The sequence below is a fragment of the Magallana gigas genome, chromosome 2 (genome assembly GCF_963853765.1).
Source record: "Magallana gigas chromosome 2, xbMagGiga1.1, whole genome shotgun sequence".
Taxonomy (NCBI): Eukaryota; Metazoa; Mollusca; class Bivalvia; order Ostreida; family Ostreidae; genus Magallana; species Magallana gigas.
The window spans coordinates 12829967-12848813 of record NC_088854.1 but is presented as its reverse complement, the minus strand read 5'-3'; the positions used below and the strand labels follow the sequence as shown (position 1 = coordinate 12848813).

The following is an 18847-nucleotide window of genomic DNA, read 5'->3' as shown; positions in this document are numbered from 1 at the left end:
TTTAAAACAGTTGAATATTAACAAATCTATATTACATCTTGATTTAACGTTGAAGTCTATGGAAAAAATGAATGTTTAAAGTATTCTTTTCGTACAAATAATTTCCCCATTAATCTCTTGGTAAAAAGTTGCAAAAGCTTTCTCTTTTGTTAAAAATGACCAAAAAAAAAATTCATAATTTACTATACATATTTTTAGAAATTGATAGCGTGCATCGTGGGATATGCCAGAAGAGCAATTGTTATTCATAACGCCATGTTCACTAAATAACGATACAAGATCTTTTTACTTACCTGTGTAGACTGTGAGTGGGGACGACCTTCTATATTCTGATGGGTGGGGTTGTTGCCTGATCCTAAAACGGTGCCCATTGTCTGTCTATCAGAAAAGGCAGAGGATGCTTTTGCATCATGACCATAAGCCTATAAGATATTAATCCAATAAAATTATTTAATATGTTGCATTTTAATGCGTCCATTTTGAGATATGGATATAGAAAGCATTATAACATGCCTTTGTCATGAAAGAATACCGATAGTCAAACCAAAATACTGAAATAACGAACACAAGGAAAAATCTTTTAAAAAAAGCAAAATTCCTACTTCAAAACAAAAACAAGTTTCCTGTAAGTCTGCTAGTCTAAAATTGGTATTTGAGTATAATAGAGTTTACAAACTCATTTTATCATTGACGACTAAAACAGTAAAACATATGATTGTATTATCAATTTATAATGCAAACGCACTTTTGTTGTGTGTGGTGTCATCTTCTCTGTGTGCATGGATTGATGTGTGGGCAAAGAGTGTCTGTCTTTTTGAAGCTATAAAACTATAAGCTATAAATATACAAAGTCAAAAACAGGTCCCTGAGTAAATGTATAAACATGGGAAACAAACATTAATAATTATTACTTTTGAGAAAGTTACCGATTATATTTACTTCTGGCTTTTATTATGTTTCTCTCTCTCTCTCTCTCTCTCTCTCTCTCTCTCTCTCTCTCTCTCTCTCGTGTTTTTCAATTACCTCTTTTAAGAGGTATCTTGCATTCAAAAGATAATAAAACTCGTCCCACTCTTCCTCTTTTGATTCTGTCGTATTCAACACAGTGTATAAAGCAGATATCTCTTTATCCTTTGTTAAAGCTGCGCTAAAGTCTTCCTTCTTTGTTCTAGTTGATTTTCCTGTTCTCTTTAACGTCTTGGCCTACAAAGTGAAGTTTTCATTTTTATAAGGAAAATATTAATTACAAATTTTGAATAGATTAAAAGTTTTAAAATACCTTGCAATGCAATGGTTAATCTTTACTGAGATCCGTTTTGATATTACAAGTATATACCGTATATAGTATTGGGAATCAGTTATAAATTCAACTTATAAATCTGTTATTATATATAAATGTAACACAAAATAAAAAGGATGCATGCCTTGTCTGGGTAGTCTTGTTGTAGCTTTCGGAGATAATCAAGAAGGTTTTGATACTGATGCTGAGCATTCGTAAAGTAATCTTTTGGTAGATTTTTACTCTTCTCTTTTATTTCAGGGCGACTCAGAAGTTGTCTGATTGGTTCCTTAGAAGTTGCCATTCCTTTAACCTGTTCGCAGCTCTGCTTTAAATATATTGAAAATAATCTTTCATGAATTAACAGCATTAATTGTACATTTGTTACGTTCTGGTAAGGATCCATTTGGTTATTTGAATGCAGGTAGGCATGGCTGATCATACTTTACTAGTATTCAGTACAACCATGGATATAAACTAATGAGGTTCATATATTACCATGTCATCCTTTTCAAAAATACCTTACTAAATGCCCTTGAAAACAGAGGGTACTCAAATATGTGTTTACTCTATCCCCACTGCCACAATCTGGTTTTGTACTAAATCATTAAATAATTAGATAAACAATATTTTGCCTTATAAATAAGCTATAAATTATGTGTTTGACTTATTGTTTGCATGTCTTTCTACCTTTTCCTGACCGTTTGCTTCATTATACAGTTTTCGCTAGGTATTAAAAGATAATCTACCTCTTATTCTTATGTTACGTGTTAGATACTTGTACCACCAAAGCAATAAACAATAAATGTAAACTTCATGAATATAAGTCTTGGATAAAATGCAAATATGAATATTGCTTTAAAAGGAATTAGATAAGTTTTTACCAGTAAACAAGCTTCTTTACCAGATGTACGTGTACATTCAGTTACAGTGTTCAGGTTTATTTTCTCTCTCATTACTACTTTAACATATTGTTCAAGAGGACAATATACATGTACAATTTATTAAACAATAAAATGCTTTTTTGAGTGATTCATGCGGGATATGAAGGTGGCGCCATAACAGAAAAAAATTCAGAACCCGAATTAACAGGTTAAGTAAAATTTTTCCTGCATTGATCGCTACTTTCATAACCCGCATGAATCAGCAAAGAATGCATTTTATTGTTTATATTTACATCTAAATTGATTTCAAAAAGTAGGTAAAATTCACCAAATTACTGTACACTAGTACGTTAGCTAAGGAAACAGCCAAATCGTCTCCTCCAGGAATTTGAGTCTGGCATCATCATGATTATTTCATTTTTCTTAAATAGCAGTAGATTTCGACTAATCGATAAACGGGGCGTGTAGATTTTAGTCTGGTTGATTCTATAGAGTTTTGAATTAACTTTTAGTATCGGTAAAAGATTGGAGAAACCATACTCGGTACATGAAAATATATTACAATATACATGTAGATGAATTAGATCAGAGGTACAGAAGTACAGATTAATAATCTGAGAGAGAAAATTTATGCAACTTAAACTCGCGGAGGACAATGCAACTTATGATCATAATAAATAAATTGCGGTAAATGTATTGTTTTGATCGTGCAATCTGTCCCAGTTATCTTATGTATTTTGAACTATAAGAGGTGGGTCGTTAAAGTTATTAAAACATTATTTGCATTACGTGATAGTTTTCGATTATAGATTTTTTTGTGGGTTTGTACTGATACTTTAAAAAAAAGGAGGGGGAAGGGTCTTGTATTGAGGTTCTAAAAGAATTCTAGCATAAAATTAAAAAGTATGTCGTTTGCATGCGAAAGGAAGTATTGCATGGTCCTAATGAAAATATGGAACTCGTTCGGAGAAGCTAGGACACACTGCAAAATCCGTAAAAATGATGCCATTTAGAATTCTCGTTCCCCAGGGCTTTTTTTCTTCATATTGTTCAGCGACCTGGTTCATGTAAGTTATTGCCTTACTAAAAAAACTATTCATGCTTAGCCTTAAAAATTTATTTGTGCTAACACTTCATTTTTTCGTCTTATTTTTTTTTTACTTTATAACATTACAGCGTTCTGGCTATTGCCTTAACATGGTAGACTAATATGTCTGTAGGATTATCGTCCGAAACCCCACTATATTATTATAGAAGCGTCACTAAAAATATTTAGCTTAAAAGGAAACTCAAAGGCATAAATGAACAGAGAATATAAGGGACATAACAGGCCCTATTGTTTCCTTCCGATTTTACATTTTTATCCATATATGACTTCCTCTATTTCTTACTAAAATTATTTGTTATTTAGAGCAATATAGAAACTGGCAGCACTGATATCTACACGATCGAGTTCAAACCGGTTTATCGATCGGTCGACACCTTCAGCAACCCAAAAAATATAAAGAACTGCCCGAAATAATTAAGAGGATGGCAAACTCAAATTCCATATAAGACGTACGATTTGCCTTTTTCTAATATCTAACGTACGGATGTACATTAACAATAATTTAGTTATACTTACTTTTTACGATATCAGTTCCGATTAATTTGTTCAAAGAAAGATGTAAATATATATGAACAATAAAATGTTTTTTTCATGACTCATGCGGATAATGAAGGTAGCGCTCATTGCAGAAAAAATTACGTAACCTACTGTACATGTAACGCAGGTTGTGTGCCTGCAATTTTTTCTGCAATGTCGCTACCTTAAAATCCTGCATTCAAATATACGAGAGTTATCGATCTTCCATAATTAAACTCTCATTGTTTATTATACACAGCATCTCTAAAGTTATACAAAGTAATTGTAACATTCATGCCCATATATTAAACATCCTTTCTATATTAAGAGCAAACGATCAAATTATACACTTTCGCTACACTCTTACTCCTACTATATGTATATCTCAACTGAAGAACAATTATTAAACATATCGATGTCACATTAAAGAACATTAAATCTTCAGGGAAAATAAAAAATCAATTATATCCATGCACGTTTTTATGATAAATCCAAATTTAGACTTTAATTAAACCAAACGATACGCGATACTTACCAAGCTTCTCATGAAAAACCTACTTTCGGTTTAAAAAACAAACAAACGAGAGTTATCGTTCCTCTCTCTCTCTCTCTCTCTCTCTCTCTCTCTCTCTCTCTCTCTCTCTCTCTCTCTCTCTCCGTAAATAGGAATAAAACATTCTACAGAATCGTTTTTGTATAGCTTGTTTTATCTTTGTTGGCGTTAATAATATCTTAAATCTGACATAGTTATATGATATGAAGAAAAAAAGAAACGTCGTGGATAAAAATTCAGACTACAAAGTTAAAAATATTTTTATCTTCAAAGTTACATGTAAGTACACAAATTGGTTTTGTTCATTGTCTAAAGATAAACAGATTGGATAAGTCGAATCTGTGTTTGCAAGATCATCGATATCGAACGTTTTACACCAATTTACAGCTTGATGACAATTTTCAATTTCTTAACATACAATGTAGGCCTATATGGGAGAAAATTCTTAATTTACTTGTACATTATAATTCTTCATAATTAAATTATGTAAACGCACAATGACTATGTAGTTAATATCTGAAATATCATATAAGTATATATACACATTCTAATAATATTCTATTAAATTACAAATAATGCATATAAATTCCCTCAAAACAAAACTGTTTTACTTTACATTCATAATCATCATGGACATCAAATTCCATTGTAAATTTTTTAACCTCAACTTTTTAAAATCTAACAATTTCTTATGCAATTTTAAGAAATGCTACAAATATTTCTAGGGTTTTTTTGCAAACAGAAATAATTAACCAAAAATAACCCCAAAAAGTTATTATTTTTGGATGTGTAGTTGATCAGTACTTAATTAGTAGATATTTTTATTTGACCTTTCAATTCTCATTTATATATAAATGAATACTTCACAAGTACTAAATTTATTACTCACGCCTCATATCTCTGCATTATATAAAATAGTTTGTTAAATGGTTAAATCTGAGTATAATAATTTAGTCAAAGAATTTCAATACATAAAATCATTTTTACCTCACGAAAAGTGAATTTTTAAACTTTCAGAATAAGAGCACATGAATAAATTTATGTTCATCGTTTTATTCTGTGCAAATGTACTTACACATGGTCTTGTTATCTTGGGATCTATTTTCTCTTCTTGTGATTTCTGTTTTGTTCTTTTGTGTATATTTTTCTGTTTCTTGGATCCATAGCTTTTCATTTTTAATTTTATGGCTTACAATGATACTTCTTAAATTAACACCATTTGCATGTTAACGTGTCGCAAGAAAGCGACGTTACATCTATAATGACAAATCAATGCAAAACTATAAATGAATGAAATGATTTCATGGTCTCCTGCTAAACTTTACTAGTTCATGGTTTTGGTAATATGATATAAATCCTAAATATGAAGCACGTACAATGTACACGCGCCCCCACTTCCAGTAACACTTGACTCTGTATACAAATTTATTCAATCAGGGTTGTGTATAATGCAAGTGTCAGGCACGTAGCATCGGGTGGGGAGGGGGGGGGGGCACTTTTTCTCGCAGCAACAATTTTTTTAAAATTTACATATAAAAAATTGAATTACCATGGAGTTGCCCCCCCCCCCACACTTTTTTGGGAGTATGTAAAAAAAATGAGGAGTGAAATTGAAGTTATATACTACGCCAGCCCCCCAGCCCCCCGCCCCCTCCCCCCCCCCCCCCCCCCCCCGGATTAGGATTTTGAAGATTCTGGAAAAATTTAGTTTTCCATGTTTTTTTTTTTTTTTGCTTGTCAAGATTTTTTGGATGAGTCTGGCCAGACCCCCCCCCCCCCCCCACACACTTTCAAAAACGATGCTATGTGCCTGAGTGTTACTTGATAAACTTATGATTTTAGTTCTGTGATGTGATTGCGTGTCATAGCTCCAAATTAAAACAACTTTGTGAGAGTGGAAATGTTGTTAAAACGACAAAGTATGCATCTCCATGTTTGATTATCGCAATAGTACTTACGCTGGTGTATTTTTGATGTAATAAAAAGTACTTTGGAATTGCGGAAATTATTCTCATCACTTCCTCATGATTTATATATAAAACGTTTATAATAGTATACCATTTATTCTCATAAAATTAGAAATGTACATTATGATATGTCTGTTCATTGTTCTGTTGAGATTTACTCTTATCAGTAAGTAGTTGTTTCATTGTTTAGTTCGATTTCTCACACTTTTATCGTTTAATATCCATTAAGAATTCATGTGATCAATTGTTATCAATTTGAAACAATCAAGTTTTTTTTATACATAAACTAGGGGAAAATGTTTTTAATTTTCACTACAACAGAAATTTAACTAAGACAACATTTTCTACCTAAAAGGGTGCAACTCGGACTTGGACTCTTCCACTTCAGTAAATATTTGGATTGATCGATGCACGCTACATATTAATTACACTCGACCAGCTGGAAATGGATCATGTTTGCCAAGATCCTATCGTGTTATGATTGTTGATTCAGAACACGATAAAATTACTCAGACAGATACAGACATCCTAAAATACTCTTATTATGGCATAAACTCAACATCGCAATATACAGTAAAAGTCCTACCAGCATTTTCATGCAACGTTTCCAACAATACTTCAACTCTTTTTGGAAATTCTAGTGAAACGACGATTTCAGCCTTAGCAGGTAAGTTTAACTGTTGTTATATACTAACAATAGTTATTTACAAGTGGTGAATGCGTTTCGTTATAAAACTTAATGAAATTCGTTGAGATTTTTTCTTTCTTTTGTTTTATTTTTTTTCAATAATTTAAAATCACATGTACATAGCTCATATAAATAAATGCAATATTCTCTGTAAAGTTCTGGAAGGCGCTATTCGTTTAGTGTTATAATTAATTATTTCACTATGAAAATGTTAAATTCTAATTAATAATTATGTATTTCAATTTTTGTATTACATCGATATGTTTATTCTAACTTGACCTGTAATCATTTGGTTTTTTGCACTACTTCCGATGCTGTAGAATACCTCATATATGTCCGTTTCTGTTAATTTGGTCTAAGTGGAACAAACTAAGAGGAGCTAATCGTTCTGTCAAATTTTTGTTTAAAAGAAAAGATCTCCTGAACAAGAATCAGTTATTACAAATATTTCAGAGCAAAATGGCAAGTAAGCTGTTTTCATTCTTTTCAGAATTTTATAATCAAACTGTCAGAGCGAATGAGTCAACAAACGTTTCCATAAATTGTCCTGTTCAAGAAGGAGCCTATGGAACCATCAACTTTATAAAATGGAACCACAAGGTAGGCAAAAACAACGTTGTGGTTCGGAACTTCGCCACACCAACAGTAAGACTAGATAATGTGAAATTTGAGGATTCGGGAACGTACTTTTACACTGCGGAGTACCGAGGATGCGGGTTCCAGGCTGCCAAGCTTTTGCAAAGGAAAGGATTTGTACATGTTAATTTTTACGGTGAGAAACAAGATTTTTTTTCTCATTAATTGAATGCATTTTTATTTACAACCTGCATTCGAGTAACATCTATAAGTTAGAAGCAGTCTTATTGGATAGATAAAGTGAAATCTGTAAAATACTTATAAATTTTATTATATTTTATTTATTTGATTAATAAATCTAAGTTTTGAAAATGTCTCGATTATCATACTTCTTGTAATGCTTGCGACTATCATACCCGTTTGAACCTACAAAAATAAAATGCATTCCTTTGTTTTAAAAGAGATAAAAATGAAATGCTTTAGTAATTCATGCAGATATATTTATATCAATGGAGTTCATTTTCAACAGATAATTGTAAGACTACAAATTCTTTTTTTTTCAAATTAGAATTTGAATTTTGGCATATAGGTAGAGATCTTTCTTCAAATATGACTGAAAAGATTTACAAAGACCATTGCATTGTAGGTTCACCAATTATCTCAGAAGTTAAAAGAGCAATTGATGGACAGTCAGAAAATAGCTCAACCTATGTAATGAACGTAATAAGTCTTCCTAAAGCACCTAGGTCTGGAATAATGATTGAATATAAAAACGGACCCAAGTTGAAAATTAATTGCTCAAAGGTTGTTCCAGCTACTTTTCCGTATTACATGCATGGAAAGGTTCTAGATGTCAATGGTTATCAAATGGCATTTGAAATTGAAAAAGTAACCGAAAAATGGCTGAATGAATTCACAGTTTACGTTGACAACGACTTTGGAGAACATGGATTTAAAGTTGTGCTGGAGGAAAGTAAACTGAAATTGAACACGTTTGGTATAATATTTTCTTTTTTTTTCTTTTTACAAAAAATTATAAAAATATACTATGCAATTTTAGACAGATTAAAATAAGATAATGAAAAGAATTCTATACTTCTTATGATACAAAAGACTCATTAAAATCGTTTGCTTTTCTTTTCATATCAGATATAGAAAGTTTCATCAACATGAACACAGCTGCTGTCTTTGGTTTAAGTGGAGGAGTTGTTTTGTTTGTTGTGATAACATCTGGAGTTGTTATCTGCTGTATAAGAAGTAATATTTGTTAATATTCAAATTTTCAATTTTACATTTTTTGATATACATGCAAATCACTTTTGACAATTTTTTTACTTCAAAGTCTGTCCTGAGTCTATCATAGTTCCTAAGTATTATCAGTGGTGTAGTTTTTGGTCCGTACTGTTAACGTGTGTGTAGAATGAAGATGGTCCGCGATTGAGGTTAACAAAAACATCAAAATAGGTAGTGTGCTTTAAAATTACCTCTAGCAGAGACAAAATGTGATTCTGTAATATTTGAAGCGTCGCATTAATAAAGAATAAAGATTAACTGTAATTATTTTCGCAATTGATCATCCTTAGCAAAAGAACCTGTATGGGGGACAAAGTTTGCAATTAATTATAAAGCAAACACGTCAGATAGATACACTTTCTTTGCACAAAAACCCACAAAAAGGCAATCGGTTACCTTATCATAATCATCAGCTTAAATATAAAAAAGGTTAAAAATAAAGTATTAATAAAATACCATTTCATCATGATCGAAGTCATCATTAAGATGATTATTTTTTTTTTACAAACTTAAAATGAATACTACATTGCTATCTCTAAGTTCAAAAATCACCATACATTCACACCTAAACCACGTATTCTTTTGTGTGGGGTGGGGGGGGGGGGGGGTAAGAGGTTGATTATTTAATCACATTCCTGGAAAAATGTTTAAAAAAAAGTCCTTTACATTTTTGTATAAAATTAGGGTAATCCGGCAAGGAAGTAAATGAAATATATTTTTAAATCTAACTCGTCAGAATATAGATAAATTGTGCTCTCATTTGGATTTTGTACGTCGAAATACAACAAAGACACACATACACGGATAATTAATGTTGCTCGTTAGAAAATATACCTGATAGATACATCCATACTACATATAAACCAACATTTAAAGAAAATCCACATTTATATATTGAAATAATTATGAATAACTATGTGTTATATTTAAAAAATAAAGTAAGAGTTTTCGTGAATGTTGGAGAATAACCTCCTTGGTCTTGAAATGTTGTTTAGAAAGATAAAAGCCTCGGCTTCGCTTCGGCTTTTATATTTATTAACAACATTTCGAGACCGAGGAGGTTATTCTGCAACATTCACGATAACAAGAACTTTATGTCTATTTTACTAACAGCTCCGACTATCAGCTGATCGGTTTATCTATAGAGGGAGGAAGTAAGTCATATCTTCAAGCGAGATACATCTGATTGGTTGAGACGGCTGTTCCGCGTAACCGTCCCCAAAGAACGGTTGTATCGGAATGCGAAATTAAAAATGTGTGGGGGGAGGGTCTTGGAACAGCCACGATTGGCTCTTTGAAATATACATTAAATGGAATACACATCGCTCTATAGGAGACCCGTGTTACCAATGTGTGTTTCTTTTTTTATAAAGAGCAAGTTTTTACGTTATAAACTCGTGATCGACTCGAGTTTGGTATGTGTTTAAGATCTGATAATTTATTGATGACGTTCGTTGTATATTGGAAAATAATGTCCGCGGCAGCTCTTTAATCTCGGCAATAACTGTAGTAGAATTGGATATACATAACGGTACCAAATACAACCACCCTACAAAAAAGCAGACTCCCACAAACACCGGCCGGGTCTGCTCTGTTTGTCCGCTCATGGTCTGCCAGGGCGGACCCAGAAACGACTTCAAGCAGACCAAGAGCGAACATGAAAAGCAGACCCCGATTTCAGAAGCAAATAATTAAATCGCTGCTAGAAATAACACAGTGTCTCCATATATGTATTTGGAATATACAGGCAGTAAGAAAAAAGACGTGTCTGCTTCACGTTTGTCGTAAAACCGACCTGGAAGGCTGATCCAGAGCAAACCTATAGAAGATTCAGGGCAGATAAAAAACTTTTCAAAAGCAGACCCTGAGCAAACACAAAGTAGACCCGAAGTGGTTTGAGTATATGTATTTATACAAGATTTATAGTTAGGATGTATTCTTCGAGTGTAAAAAGTACAATGGTAAATAAATTGCGAATCTTATAATTATAAAAGAAAATACCCATAAGAACATGCAGGAGGACAAAACTGGAATTAGGTTTCTACTCGATAGTAGTAAGAGCATTTCGACTAGTTAGAAAGTACTTCTTTTGCAGAAGTCCAAGAAAATCCCCACAGCTTGACTTGTGAAACTAAGCCTTGAGAAAAATTTAAATGTAACGCAATTTTTAAATCAAAGAACATATTTTTTTAAAATTTGAACACACAAATGCACAATCACACTGTTCATGAACGCTTATGCAAGCTATTGCGCTTCACAAAATCAACGATCATTAAGCACCAGACTCCAAAAGGACGTAATTTTATGCAATAATTAAATCAAATAAGATATGCCAATGCACTATTTTTGAACGCTTATGCATCTTCATTGTTACAGTACTTTTTAGTTCACCTGAGCCAAAGGCTCAAGTGAACTTTTCTGATCACAAAGCACCCCTAGGTGAAAGGCATTCAAGTTTGTTCAAATGAAGGGCCACGCCCTCTTTAAAGGGGAGATAATTGAGAATTATTGAAAATTTGTTGGTATTTTTCAAAAAACTCAAAAACTATGCGGCCTAAAAAGCTTAAACTTGTGTGGAGGCATCCTCAGGTAGTGTAAATTCAAGTTTGTTCAAATCATGGTCGCTGGGCTAGGGAGAGGCCACAAGAGGGGGATCAAGTTTTACATAGGAATATATAGAGACATTTTTTAAAAATCTGCTTCTCAAAAACTATCAGACCACAAAAGCTCAAATTAAAATGGTAGCATCTTTAGATAGTGTAGATTAAGTTTGTTCAAATCATTGTCCCCGGGGGTATGGTGGGGCCACAATTGGGGAATGGATTTTTACATACGAATATATAGAGAAAATCTTTAAAAATCTTCTTCTCAAAAACTATTTGGCCAGGAAAGCTCAAATTAAAATGGAAACATCCTCAGGTAGTGTAGATTCAAGTTTGTTCAAATCATAGTCCCTGGGGGTAGAGTGGGGCCACAGTTTGGGGATTAAATTTTACGTAGGAATATATAGGGAAAATCTTTAAAAATCTTCTTCTCAAAAACCGTTCGGCCAGAAAAGCTCAAATTAAAGTGGAAGCATCCTCAGATAGTGTAAATTCAAGTTTGTCCAAATCATGATCGCCGGGGTCAGGGTGGGGCCAAAATAGGGGGATCATGTTTTACATAGGAATATATAGAGAAAATCTTTAAAAATCTGCTTCTCAATAACTATCGGGCCAGAAAAGCTCAAATTTAAATGGAAGCATCCTTAGGGAGTTTAGATTCAAGTTTATTCAAATCATAGTCCCGGGGGGTTGGGTGGGGCCACAATAAGGGGTTCAAGTTTTACATGGGAATATATAGAGAAAATCTTTTAAAATCTTCTTCTCAAAAACTATTAGGCCAGGAAAGCTCAAATTTGAATGGAAGCATCCTCGGATAGTGTAGATTCAAGTTTGTTCAAATCATGGTCCCCGGGGGTAGGGTGGGGCCACAGTTGGGGGATAAATGTTTATACAGAAATGTATAGAGAAAATCTTTAAAAAATTTCCTTTAAAAACTTTTTGGCCAAGAAAGCTCAAATTGGCGTGTAACCATCCTCAGATAGTGTAGATTCAAGTTTGTTCAAATCATGGTCTCTGGGGGTAGGGCGGGGCCACAATGGGGGATACATTTTTATATATATAGAAAATCTTAAAAAATCTTCTTCTCAAAAATATTAGGCCAGGAAAGCCCAAATTTGAGTGGAAGCATCCCCAGATCGTATGGATTCAAGTTTGTTTAAATAATAGTCCAGGGTTAGGGATTTGCCACAATGGGGGATGAATTTTTACATAGGAATATATAGAGAAATTTTTTAAAAATCTTCCTTTAAAGACTATTTGGCCAGAAAAGCTTAAACTTGTGTAGAGGCAACCTCGGGTAGTGTATATTCAAGTTTGCAAAATCACAGTCCCTAGTGGTAGGGCGGGGCCGTAATGGCGGTTTGAATTTTTACATAGGCATATATAGAGAAAATCTTTAAAAATATTCTGGGAAAGTTTTCGGTCCAAAACTCAGTACTTAGTGTGAAAGCACAGGTTATGCAGATTTAAGTTTGATGAAACCATGATTCCCTAAAGAAAAGTGGGGCACGAAATTGGGGGGGGGGGGTATATAGGAAAAGAGAAAAATCTTCTTACAGGTACAGCAAGGAAAGGGGCTTGGTATTTACCAAACAAAAGAGGTGGATAAAAATTGGCAGATCTTCATTTTTTTAGCAAGATCTATTGTACTTAGTTGTCAAGATGTTTTGTTAGTGTAATGGTAATTTGATCAGAATTAAGACAATTGTTGCTCAGATTAGCGATGTGGCCCCTGGGCCTCTTGTTTAAATTTAAATTTACAAACACCTAGCACCAGAAAATATTATTCCAATAGTACTGATTGGTGTACAATGTACTCAACGGGTCCACTGTTGCTTTGACAGCTTAAAAATATTATACACGTAAATGTACAAGAATACTATGAGATTTATTGATTGCATGACATATATGATATAAAGAATTATGTTTTTCTTTTACACTTCTGAACGATTTTTAAGTAGGAAATTAAAATGGTTAACTACATGTATATAGTTAAAATCTTTTTTCGTTTTTTTTTTAAATTTGGCATAGATATTAATTTTGAGGAGCATTAACTAGCTAGATAAGGTTTAAATGCTTGATCTTTAATGGTGACACCTATAAAACAAATTAAATATTTTGTGGGTTTTTTTTTCCGATTACTACAGTATTATTTTATAAATTGTTTTGATATTTGAAAAACTCATTCATTAAAAAAATTTAAAATCTATGCTTAACATGAATTTATAGATTATTTCTTTATATTTCTGATAATGTTGAAAGAAATTCTTTGAACTGATATAGATGTGAGAACTATATTGATTGAATATCATCCTTAACTTTATTATCTTACAGAAAAACGAAAACGAAATTCCACATGCAAATTGCAAAGAACTGACTCAAGGTAATGATAGATATTATATATATTCTTACACAATTTGAATATAGAAAATTTAAAAAAAATTGATAATTAACAATTTTTCAAAATCAATGATATTTTGAAGTAAAGCACAGGGAGACAAAACGTTACAATTAGTCGATAGGATCTACAGTCCGTACGAAGCTCCAAATCAAGGTAAAATTAACGCGTGGCGAACCGTTCATAGAGCGTCCAAATCTATTTTCTTTTAAAACTATTTTGACTTACGAATGAGATATATGTAGTATATTGACTGGATGTTTAATATTTGCAGACGGTGATTGCACATATAATCAATACAATCAAAAGCGGATAGAAAGAGAAAGACAACAAATTGCAAGGTTTGTCAAAGTACTAATAGTAGTGTCATTTTCGCTAATATAGACTATTTATGTTCATACTTTTTTAACAATTTACAAATTAAAAAGAAATTGCATTAACATTCCTTGATGTTAAATTTTATTTGCAAACTTACAGCTGTAGTATTTATTTATTGTGTATTTATTACAATGTACTTTTTGTAGTACATATAGCTTTGGAGGATTTTCTCTCGGGGAATTTCATGAGGAGGACACCACCTACAACAATGACCCTTATTCTACGATAAACCAAAAGAATTGCGCAGTTGCAATGAATCAATGACATTTGCTATTTTTGCAAGTTAAGAAAATGTGACAACCAATATAGTTAATTCGATGTATCTTATAAAATATTGGACAGTTTTTTTCTTAATACCTTAGTACAAGTTGTTTTATGCAAACCTCACTACTTTTCACACATGATACGGTATATTCGTCTAGTAATTGTTGAAATCTGGTAGTTTTCTTATTCTTAGTTTTAAAGACGTGCTATGCAAAGTGCAAAATAGGCCTGAATAGAAATTAAAGCAAAACTAAATACGTAATGTTATATCTGGTTACGACACGTTAAGTCTTAAAAATAATTCAAAATATAATATACTTTTTAGAAAGGTAAAGGCGTGCAATTTTGTTTTATTTTTTTTTCACACACACACACACACACACACACACACACACACACACACACACACACACACACACACACACACACACACACACACACACACACAGGGGTCGATATTTAGATAAATTAAAAGCTATTGTCTCTTATTAAAAAGTATAAACGGGGTATAAATAGTTTATATTTTACAGGAATGACGAATGAGTTCTTTGTTGCGCTGTTTTTAAAAATAGTTTCAATATTATAAGTGAAAATTATACTGCATACAGGGAAATATTCGCCCCCGTTTTATTATCGTCCCTCTCGCCCTCGTTGTCAGCGGGCGAATTTAAGACTCGGCGAAATCTGAAGTCTAAATATCTTTCTTTAAACACAACTTTGTCTGGGCGAATTAAAGGTATATCATTTAAAACCAACATAACTTGACCAGTTCTTTTGTAACTATCTATGAACAAAACAAATACCAATAATACTTACTAATATACTTCTTCTAGAGTAGGTGTGTTGTTTACTGTGGTTTCATTAATATTCAAAGGCATCAATTTTCGTGGAAAAAGTGAAAATCACAGTTTCAAGGATACGTAAAATCGTGGCCAGTGACCCTATCAATACAAAATGTTAATAGATATTGCACTTCAATAAACACTTAATTTCGTGGATCAATTTATTAAAAAAATCTACGAAAATTGGTATTCAACGAATATTTATGAAACCACCGTAATATTTTTGCATTTATAATGTAGTATAAGGTTAATGTTTTGATTGATTCATCTCCTTTCATTAAATAGATTAACCACTAGATCCTAGATATTTCAAAGATTTTGACCTCCCCACACGACAACTCCTATGAGTTCGTAAGAAGAGCATAACGATATGTAGTATTTCTTCAATAGTATATTTTGTTTTAAGAATACACATATCTTTAATTTTTATCCCTAAACCTTTAATAATGAAGTTGATCTTATGGTAAGAACATTTTATCTGACATTTAATAGAAAACGTTTGATTGTGACATTTCATTTAAACCTTATTAGGGGACGTTTCGTTATTGGCATTTCATGTGCATGTTGGAATTTCCTCGATATAAACCTACACACATGTGGTAAACATTGTTTACACTTATGCTTATGCATGTATTTGAACTCTGTTTTTTTAAGGGTATGAAGCTTTTAAATTGAGGAAAATCATCTAAGTTTAGAATTATTAAGAAACACTTGTTCTTGCATAAATGTAACTATAGGTGGATAAGCTAAAAAGTCAATTAAATTGATTTGTTCTAATACCTTCCATTGTACATTTTATTCCTATTCATAATTTAGTAATTTTTTCTTTTACTGTTTAAAACATTTTTTGGCAAGAAAACGTTATGACGGAAAGGTGCAACTTGATTTGAAAAAAAAAATTGCGATACTTGCCTGGAGAAGGACGAAATTTTGACCGTAATTGGCTGTTAAAAGCTCACTGTCACGATGGAAATAAATCCTGAACAGTATACATTGCTTTTTTGTGACCTAGTATATGTACTTGTATATATTTAGTAATGTTGAATGGTAAGAACAATCTTTTAAGAGTGTTCCAAACAATTCCCATACTACTAAGATTCCATTAATGTTAAAACAATTGTTGTCTTATGTGAATAGGCTGGAACAGATTCGGTGATATAATACAATTAGCATAAATAAAATCAGTTGTGGCTTCAATTGGGTTTTTATTTCATTTAGATTAATTGATGCACTGACATAAATACGAGAAGTTTTCAAAAAAGTAAGCTTAGCATCTGTTAATAAAAAAAAAACGAGAGTTGAACTTAAACAAATTATGTCGAAACGAAAAAAATGGCTACATTAAAAAAAACCCACCCCGTTTTCCCTTTGCACTTGAAAAAGAAAAAGGTATGCCAATCCGATTTATTTACACCCCTTTCCACTCTAGTCCCCTATGTCGGTTCCATTTGTCAAAAAATACACAACTAACATTGACGAAGTAGATATGTCTTTTTCGTGTAATTTTTTTAAACAAGCAAAATATCTGCAGTTGTTTTTTTTTAACGATTTCAACTGAAATCAGTTTTAAACAACATTTTTAATAACTGTGACGGAAGTAAACAAAACAGCAACAAATGAGAAAAAGGGCAAATCACTCTTCGGGTGACGAAATTGTTCCGAAAGTACACAGAGCTATGATAACTATGAAGATGGATTTAGAGCTTGCCAGACTGGAAGAAGATAAGAGGTCACCATTGATTTAATCTGATAATTACAGGTGACGGGTAAAACATTATCTTAATCTAAAAGAAAGTCGTAAGTCAAGTAAGGAAATCACAGGGAAAAAATTATTGCAGTTTTATGCTCAAATGGTTTTGTTGTTATTGAGTACTACAGTGTATTTCTATGCAACTACTATACCGACAAGAGTCTTAGCGAAGAGATTACACACTTATTAAATTAAATAGTGAGATAATTAAACAAACAGGGTAAACTAACAAGAGGCCAAGGAGCAACCTCGCTCACGTGAGCAAGAATATCTCTGATCAAATCAGCATTATAGTATCAAAATCATAATATCTTGACTACTAAGTACAGTAGATCTTGCTGGAAGAATCAAATCAATTCACATATTTTTATGGTATATACCAAAGCCCTTTTGTTGTTTTAGTATTTGTAAGAAGATTTTTCTCTATTCCTATATTACCCCCCCCCCCCCTCTCTTTCTCTTTGTGGTCCCACTTTTCTGTATAGAATCATGATTTGATCAACTGCACAACCTGTGCTTTCACGCAAGTTACTCGTATTTTTACTCCTAATATTTTTTCAGAAAATTTTTATAGATTTTTCTTCGTATGTAAAAATTTGAACCCCCCCCCCCTTGCAACAAACTTGAATCTACACTATCTGAGGATGCTTCTGCACAAGTCTCAGATTTTCTTACTTATGGATTTTGAGAAGAATTTTTAAAATTATTTTCTATATATATATTCCAATGTAAAAATTCATACCCCAATTGTGGCTCCATCCTACCCACGGGGACCATGACTTGAACAAACTTGAATCTACACTACTTGAGAATGCTTCCACGCAAGTTGAAGCTTTTCTGGCCAAATGGTTTTTGATAAGATTTTCTCTTTACATTCCCATGTAAAACTTGATCCACCCATTGTAGCCCAAAGGACCATGATTTGAATAAACTTGAATCTACATTACTTGAAGATCCCTCAACACAAGTTTAAGCTTTTCTAGACTAATGGTTTTTGAGAAGGATATTTTAAAAGATTGTCTTTATATATTCCTATGTAAAAATATACCCCTCCCCCATTGTGGACAAACCTTACCCCTGAGGACCATGATTTGAACAAACCTGAATCTACACTACCTGCTTCCATACAAGTGACAGCTTTTCTGGTCTAATAATTTTTTAGAAGATTTTGGAAAATACCAACAAATTTTAATTATTCTAAATCACCTGTCTTTAAAGAGGCCCTTCATTTTAAGAAACTTGAATTCCCTTCACCTAGTAATGCTTTGTGCCAAGTTTAGTTGAATTAAATCGGCCCAGTGGTTCTGGTGAAGAAGATGAAAATGTGAAAAGTTAACAACAACTGCAACGACAACGCCGACGCCAACAACGACGACAACAGACAGCGGACAAATTATGATCAGAAAAGTTCACTTGAGCTTTCAGCTCAGTTGATCTAAAAAGCTGATATAGCCTTTCAAAAAGTATCCATGGTTACATCATTTAAAGTCTTTTATCATAATCCATTAATAAGGTACGTGTAGTTAATGAACAGTTAAAGATATACATGTGCCTTCGGTATCGCAGTATAATGGAATTGTGAGATTATTACTATGAATTAATAGTTGAGGTCTGACAGGATTTATCTTTTATCCCCCCCCCCCCCAATTTTTTCTAACTTCACAAAGTGACAACTTCCATTAAGTAACTAAGTTATGCTATTTCATTTTTTATGATACCTTTCTATATCTTTAATTGCCTTGTAAATG

At 32.5% G+C, this 18847-nt stretch overlaps 2 protein-coding genes across 8 annotated transcripts in view; one reads left to right on the top strand and one right to left on the bottom strand.

Annotated features, from left to right (window-relative positions):
* The window catches only part of LOC105328042 (uncharacterized), a 30638-nt gene extending 26254 nt beyond the window's left edge, over nucleotides 1-4384 (bottom strand). For 4 of the 7 annotated variants that reach the window (XR_010710773.1, XM_011428771.4, XM_011428773.4 and 1 more), the window contains exons 1-5: nucleotides 4323-4384; nucleotides 1425-1607; nucleotides 1024-1203; nucleotides 746-820; nucleotides 294-422 (exon numbers count right to left, since the gene is read on the bottom strand). Coding sequence is in view for 6 of the 7 variants with exons in the window: in XM_011428771.4 (XP_011427073.3) it covers nucleotides 294-422; nucleotides 746-820; nucleotides 1024-1203; nucleotides 1425-1607; nucleotides 4323-4334 (579 nt within the window). In the remaining variant the exon portion in view is untranslated. Of the gene's footprint in view, nucleotides 1-293; nucleotides 423-745; nucleotides 836-1023; nucleotides 1204-1424; nucleotides 1608-4322 lie in introns of those variants that run through there. The other 3 variants (XM_011428772.4, XM_011428775.4, XM_066075082.1) reach the window with 3 other exon arrangements.
* A 1955-nt stretch (nucleotides 4385-6339) lies between these two features.
* Nucleotides 6340-16546, top strand: LOC105328043 (uncharacterized). The gene is made up of 9 exons (XM_066075081.1): nucleotides 6340-6473; nucleotides 6663-6974; nucleotides 7486-7767; nucleotides 8218-8568; nucleotides 8721-8828; nucleotides 13802-13850; nucleotides 13951-14021; nucleotides 14140-14206; nucleotides 14390-16546. Exons 1-9 carry the CDS (start codon nucleotides 6422-6424, stop codon nucleotides 14505-14507), a joined length of 1410 nt encoding a protein of 469 aa, XP_065931153.1. The 5' UTR covers nucleotides 6340-6421; the 3' UTR covers nucleotides 14508-16546.
* The last annotated feature ends 2301 nt before the right edge of the window (nucleotides 16547-18847 follow it).

Coding starts and splice junctions, on each gene's coding strand:
- LOC105328043 (XM_066075081.1), top strand. CDS start 6,422: ATGTACATTATGATATGTCTGTTCATTGTTCTGTTGAGATTTACTCTT. Junction 6,474..6,662: donor GTTGAGATTTACTCTTATCA/GTAAGTAGTTGT, acceptor TCTACCTAAAAG/GGTGCAACTCGGACTTGGAC. Junction 7,768..8,217: donor TGTACATGTTAATTTTTACG/GTGAGAAACAAG, acceptor ATTGCATTGTAG/GTTCACCAATTATCTCAGAA.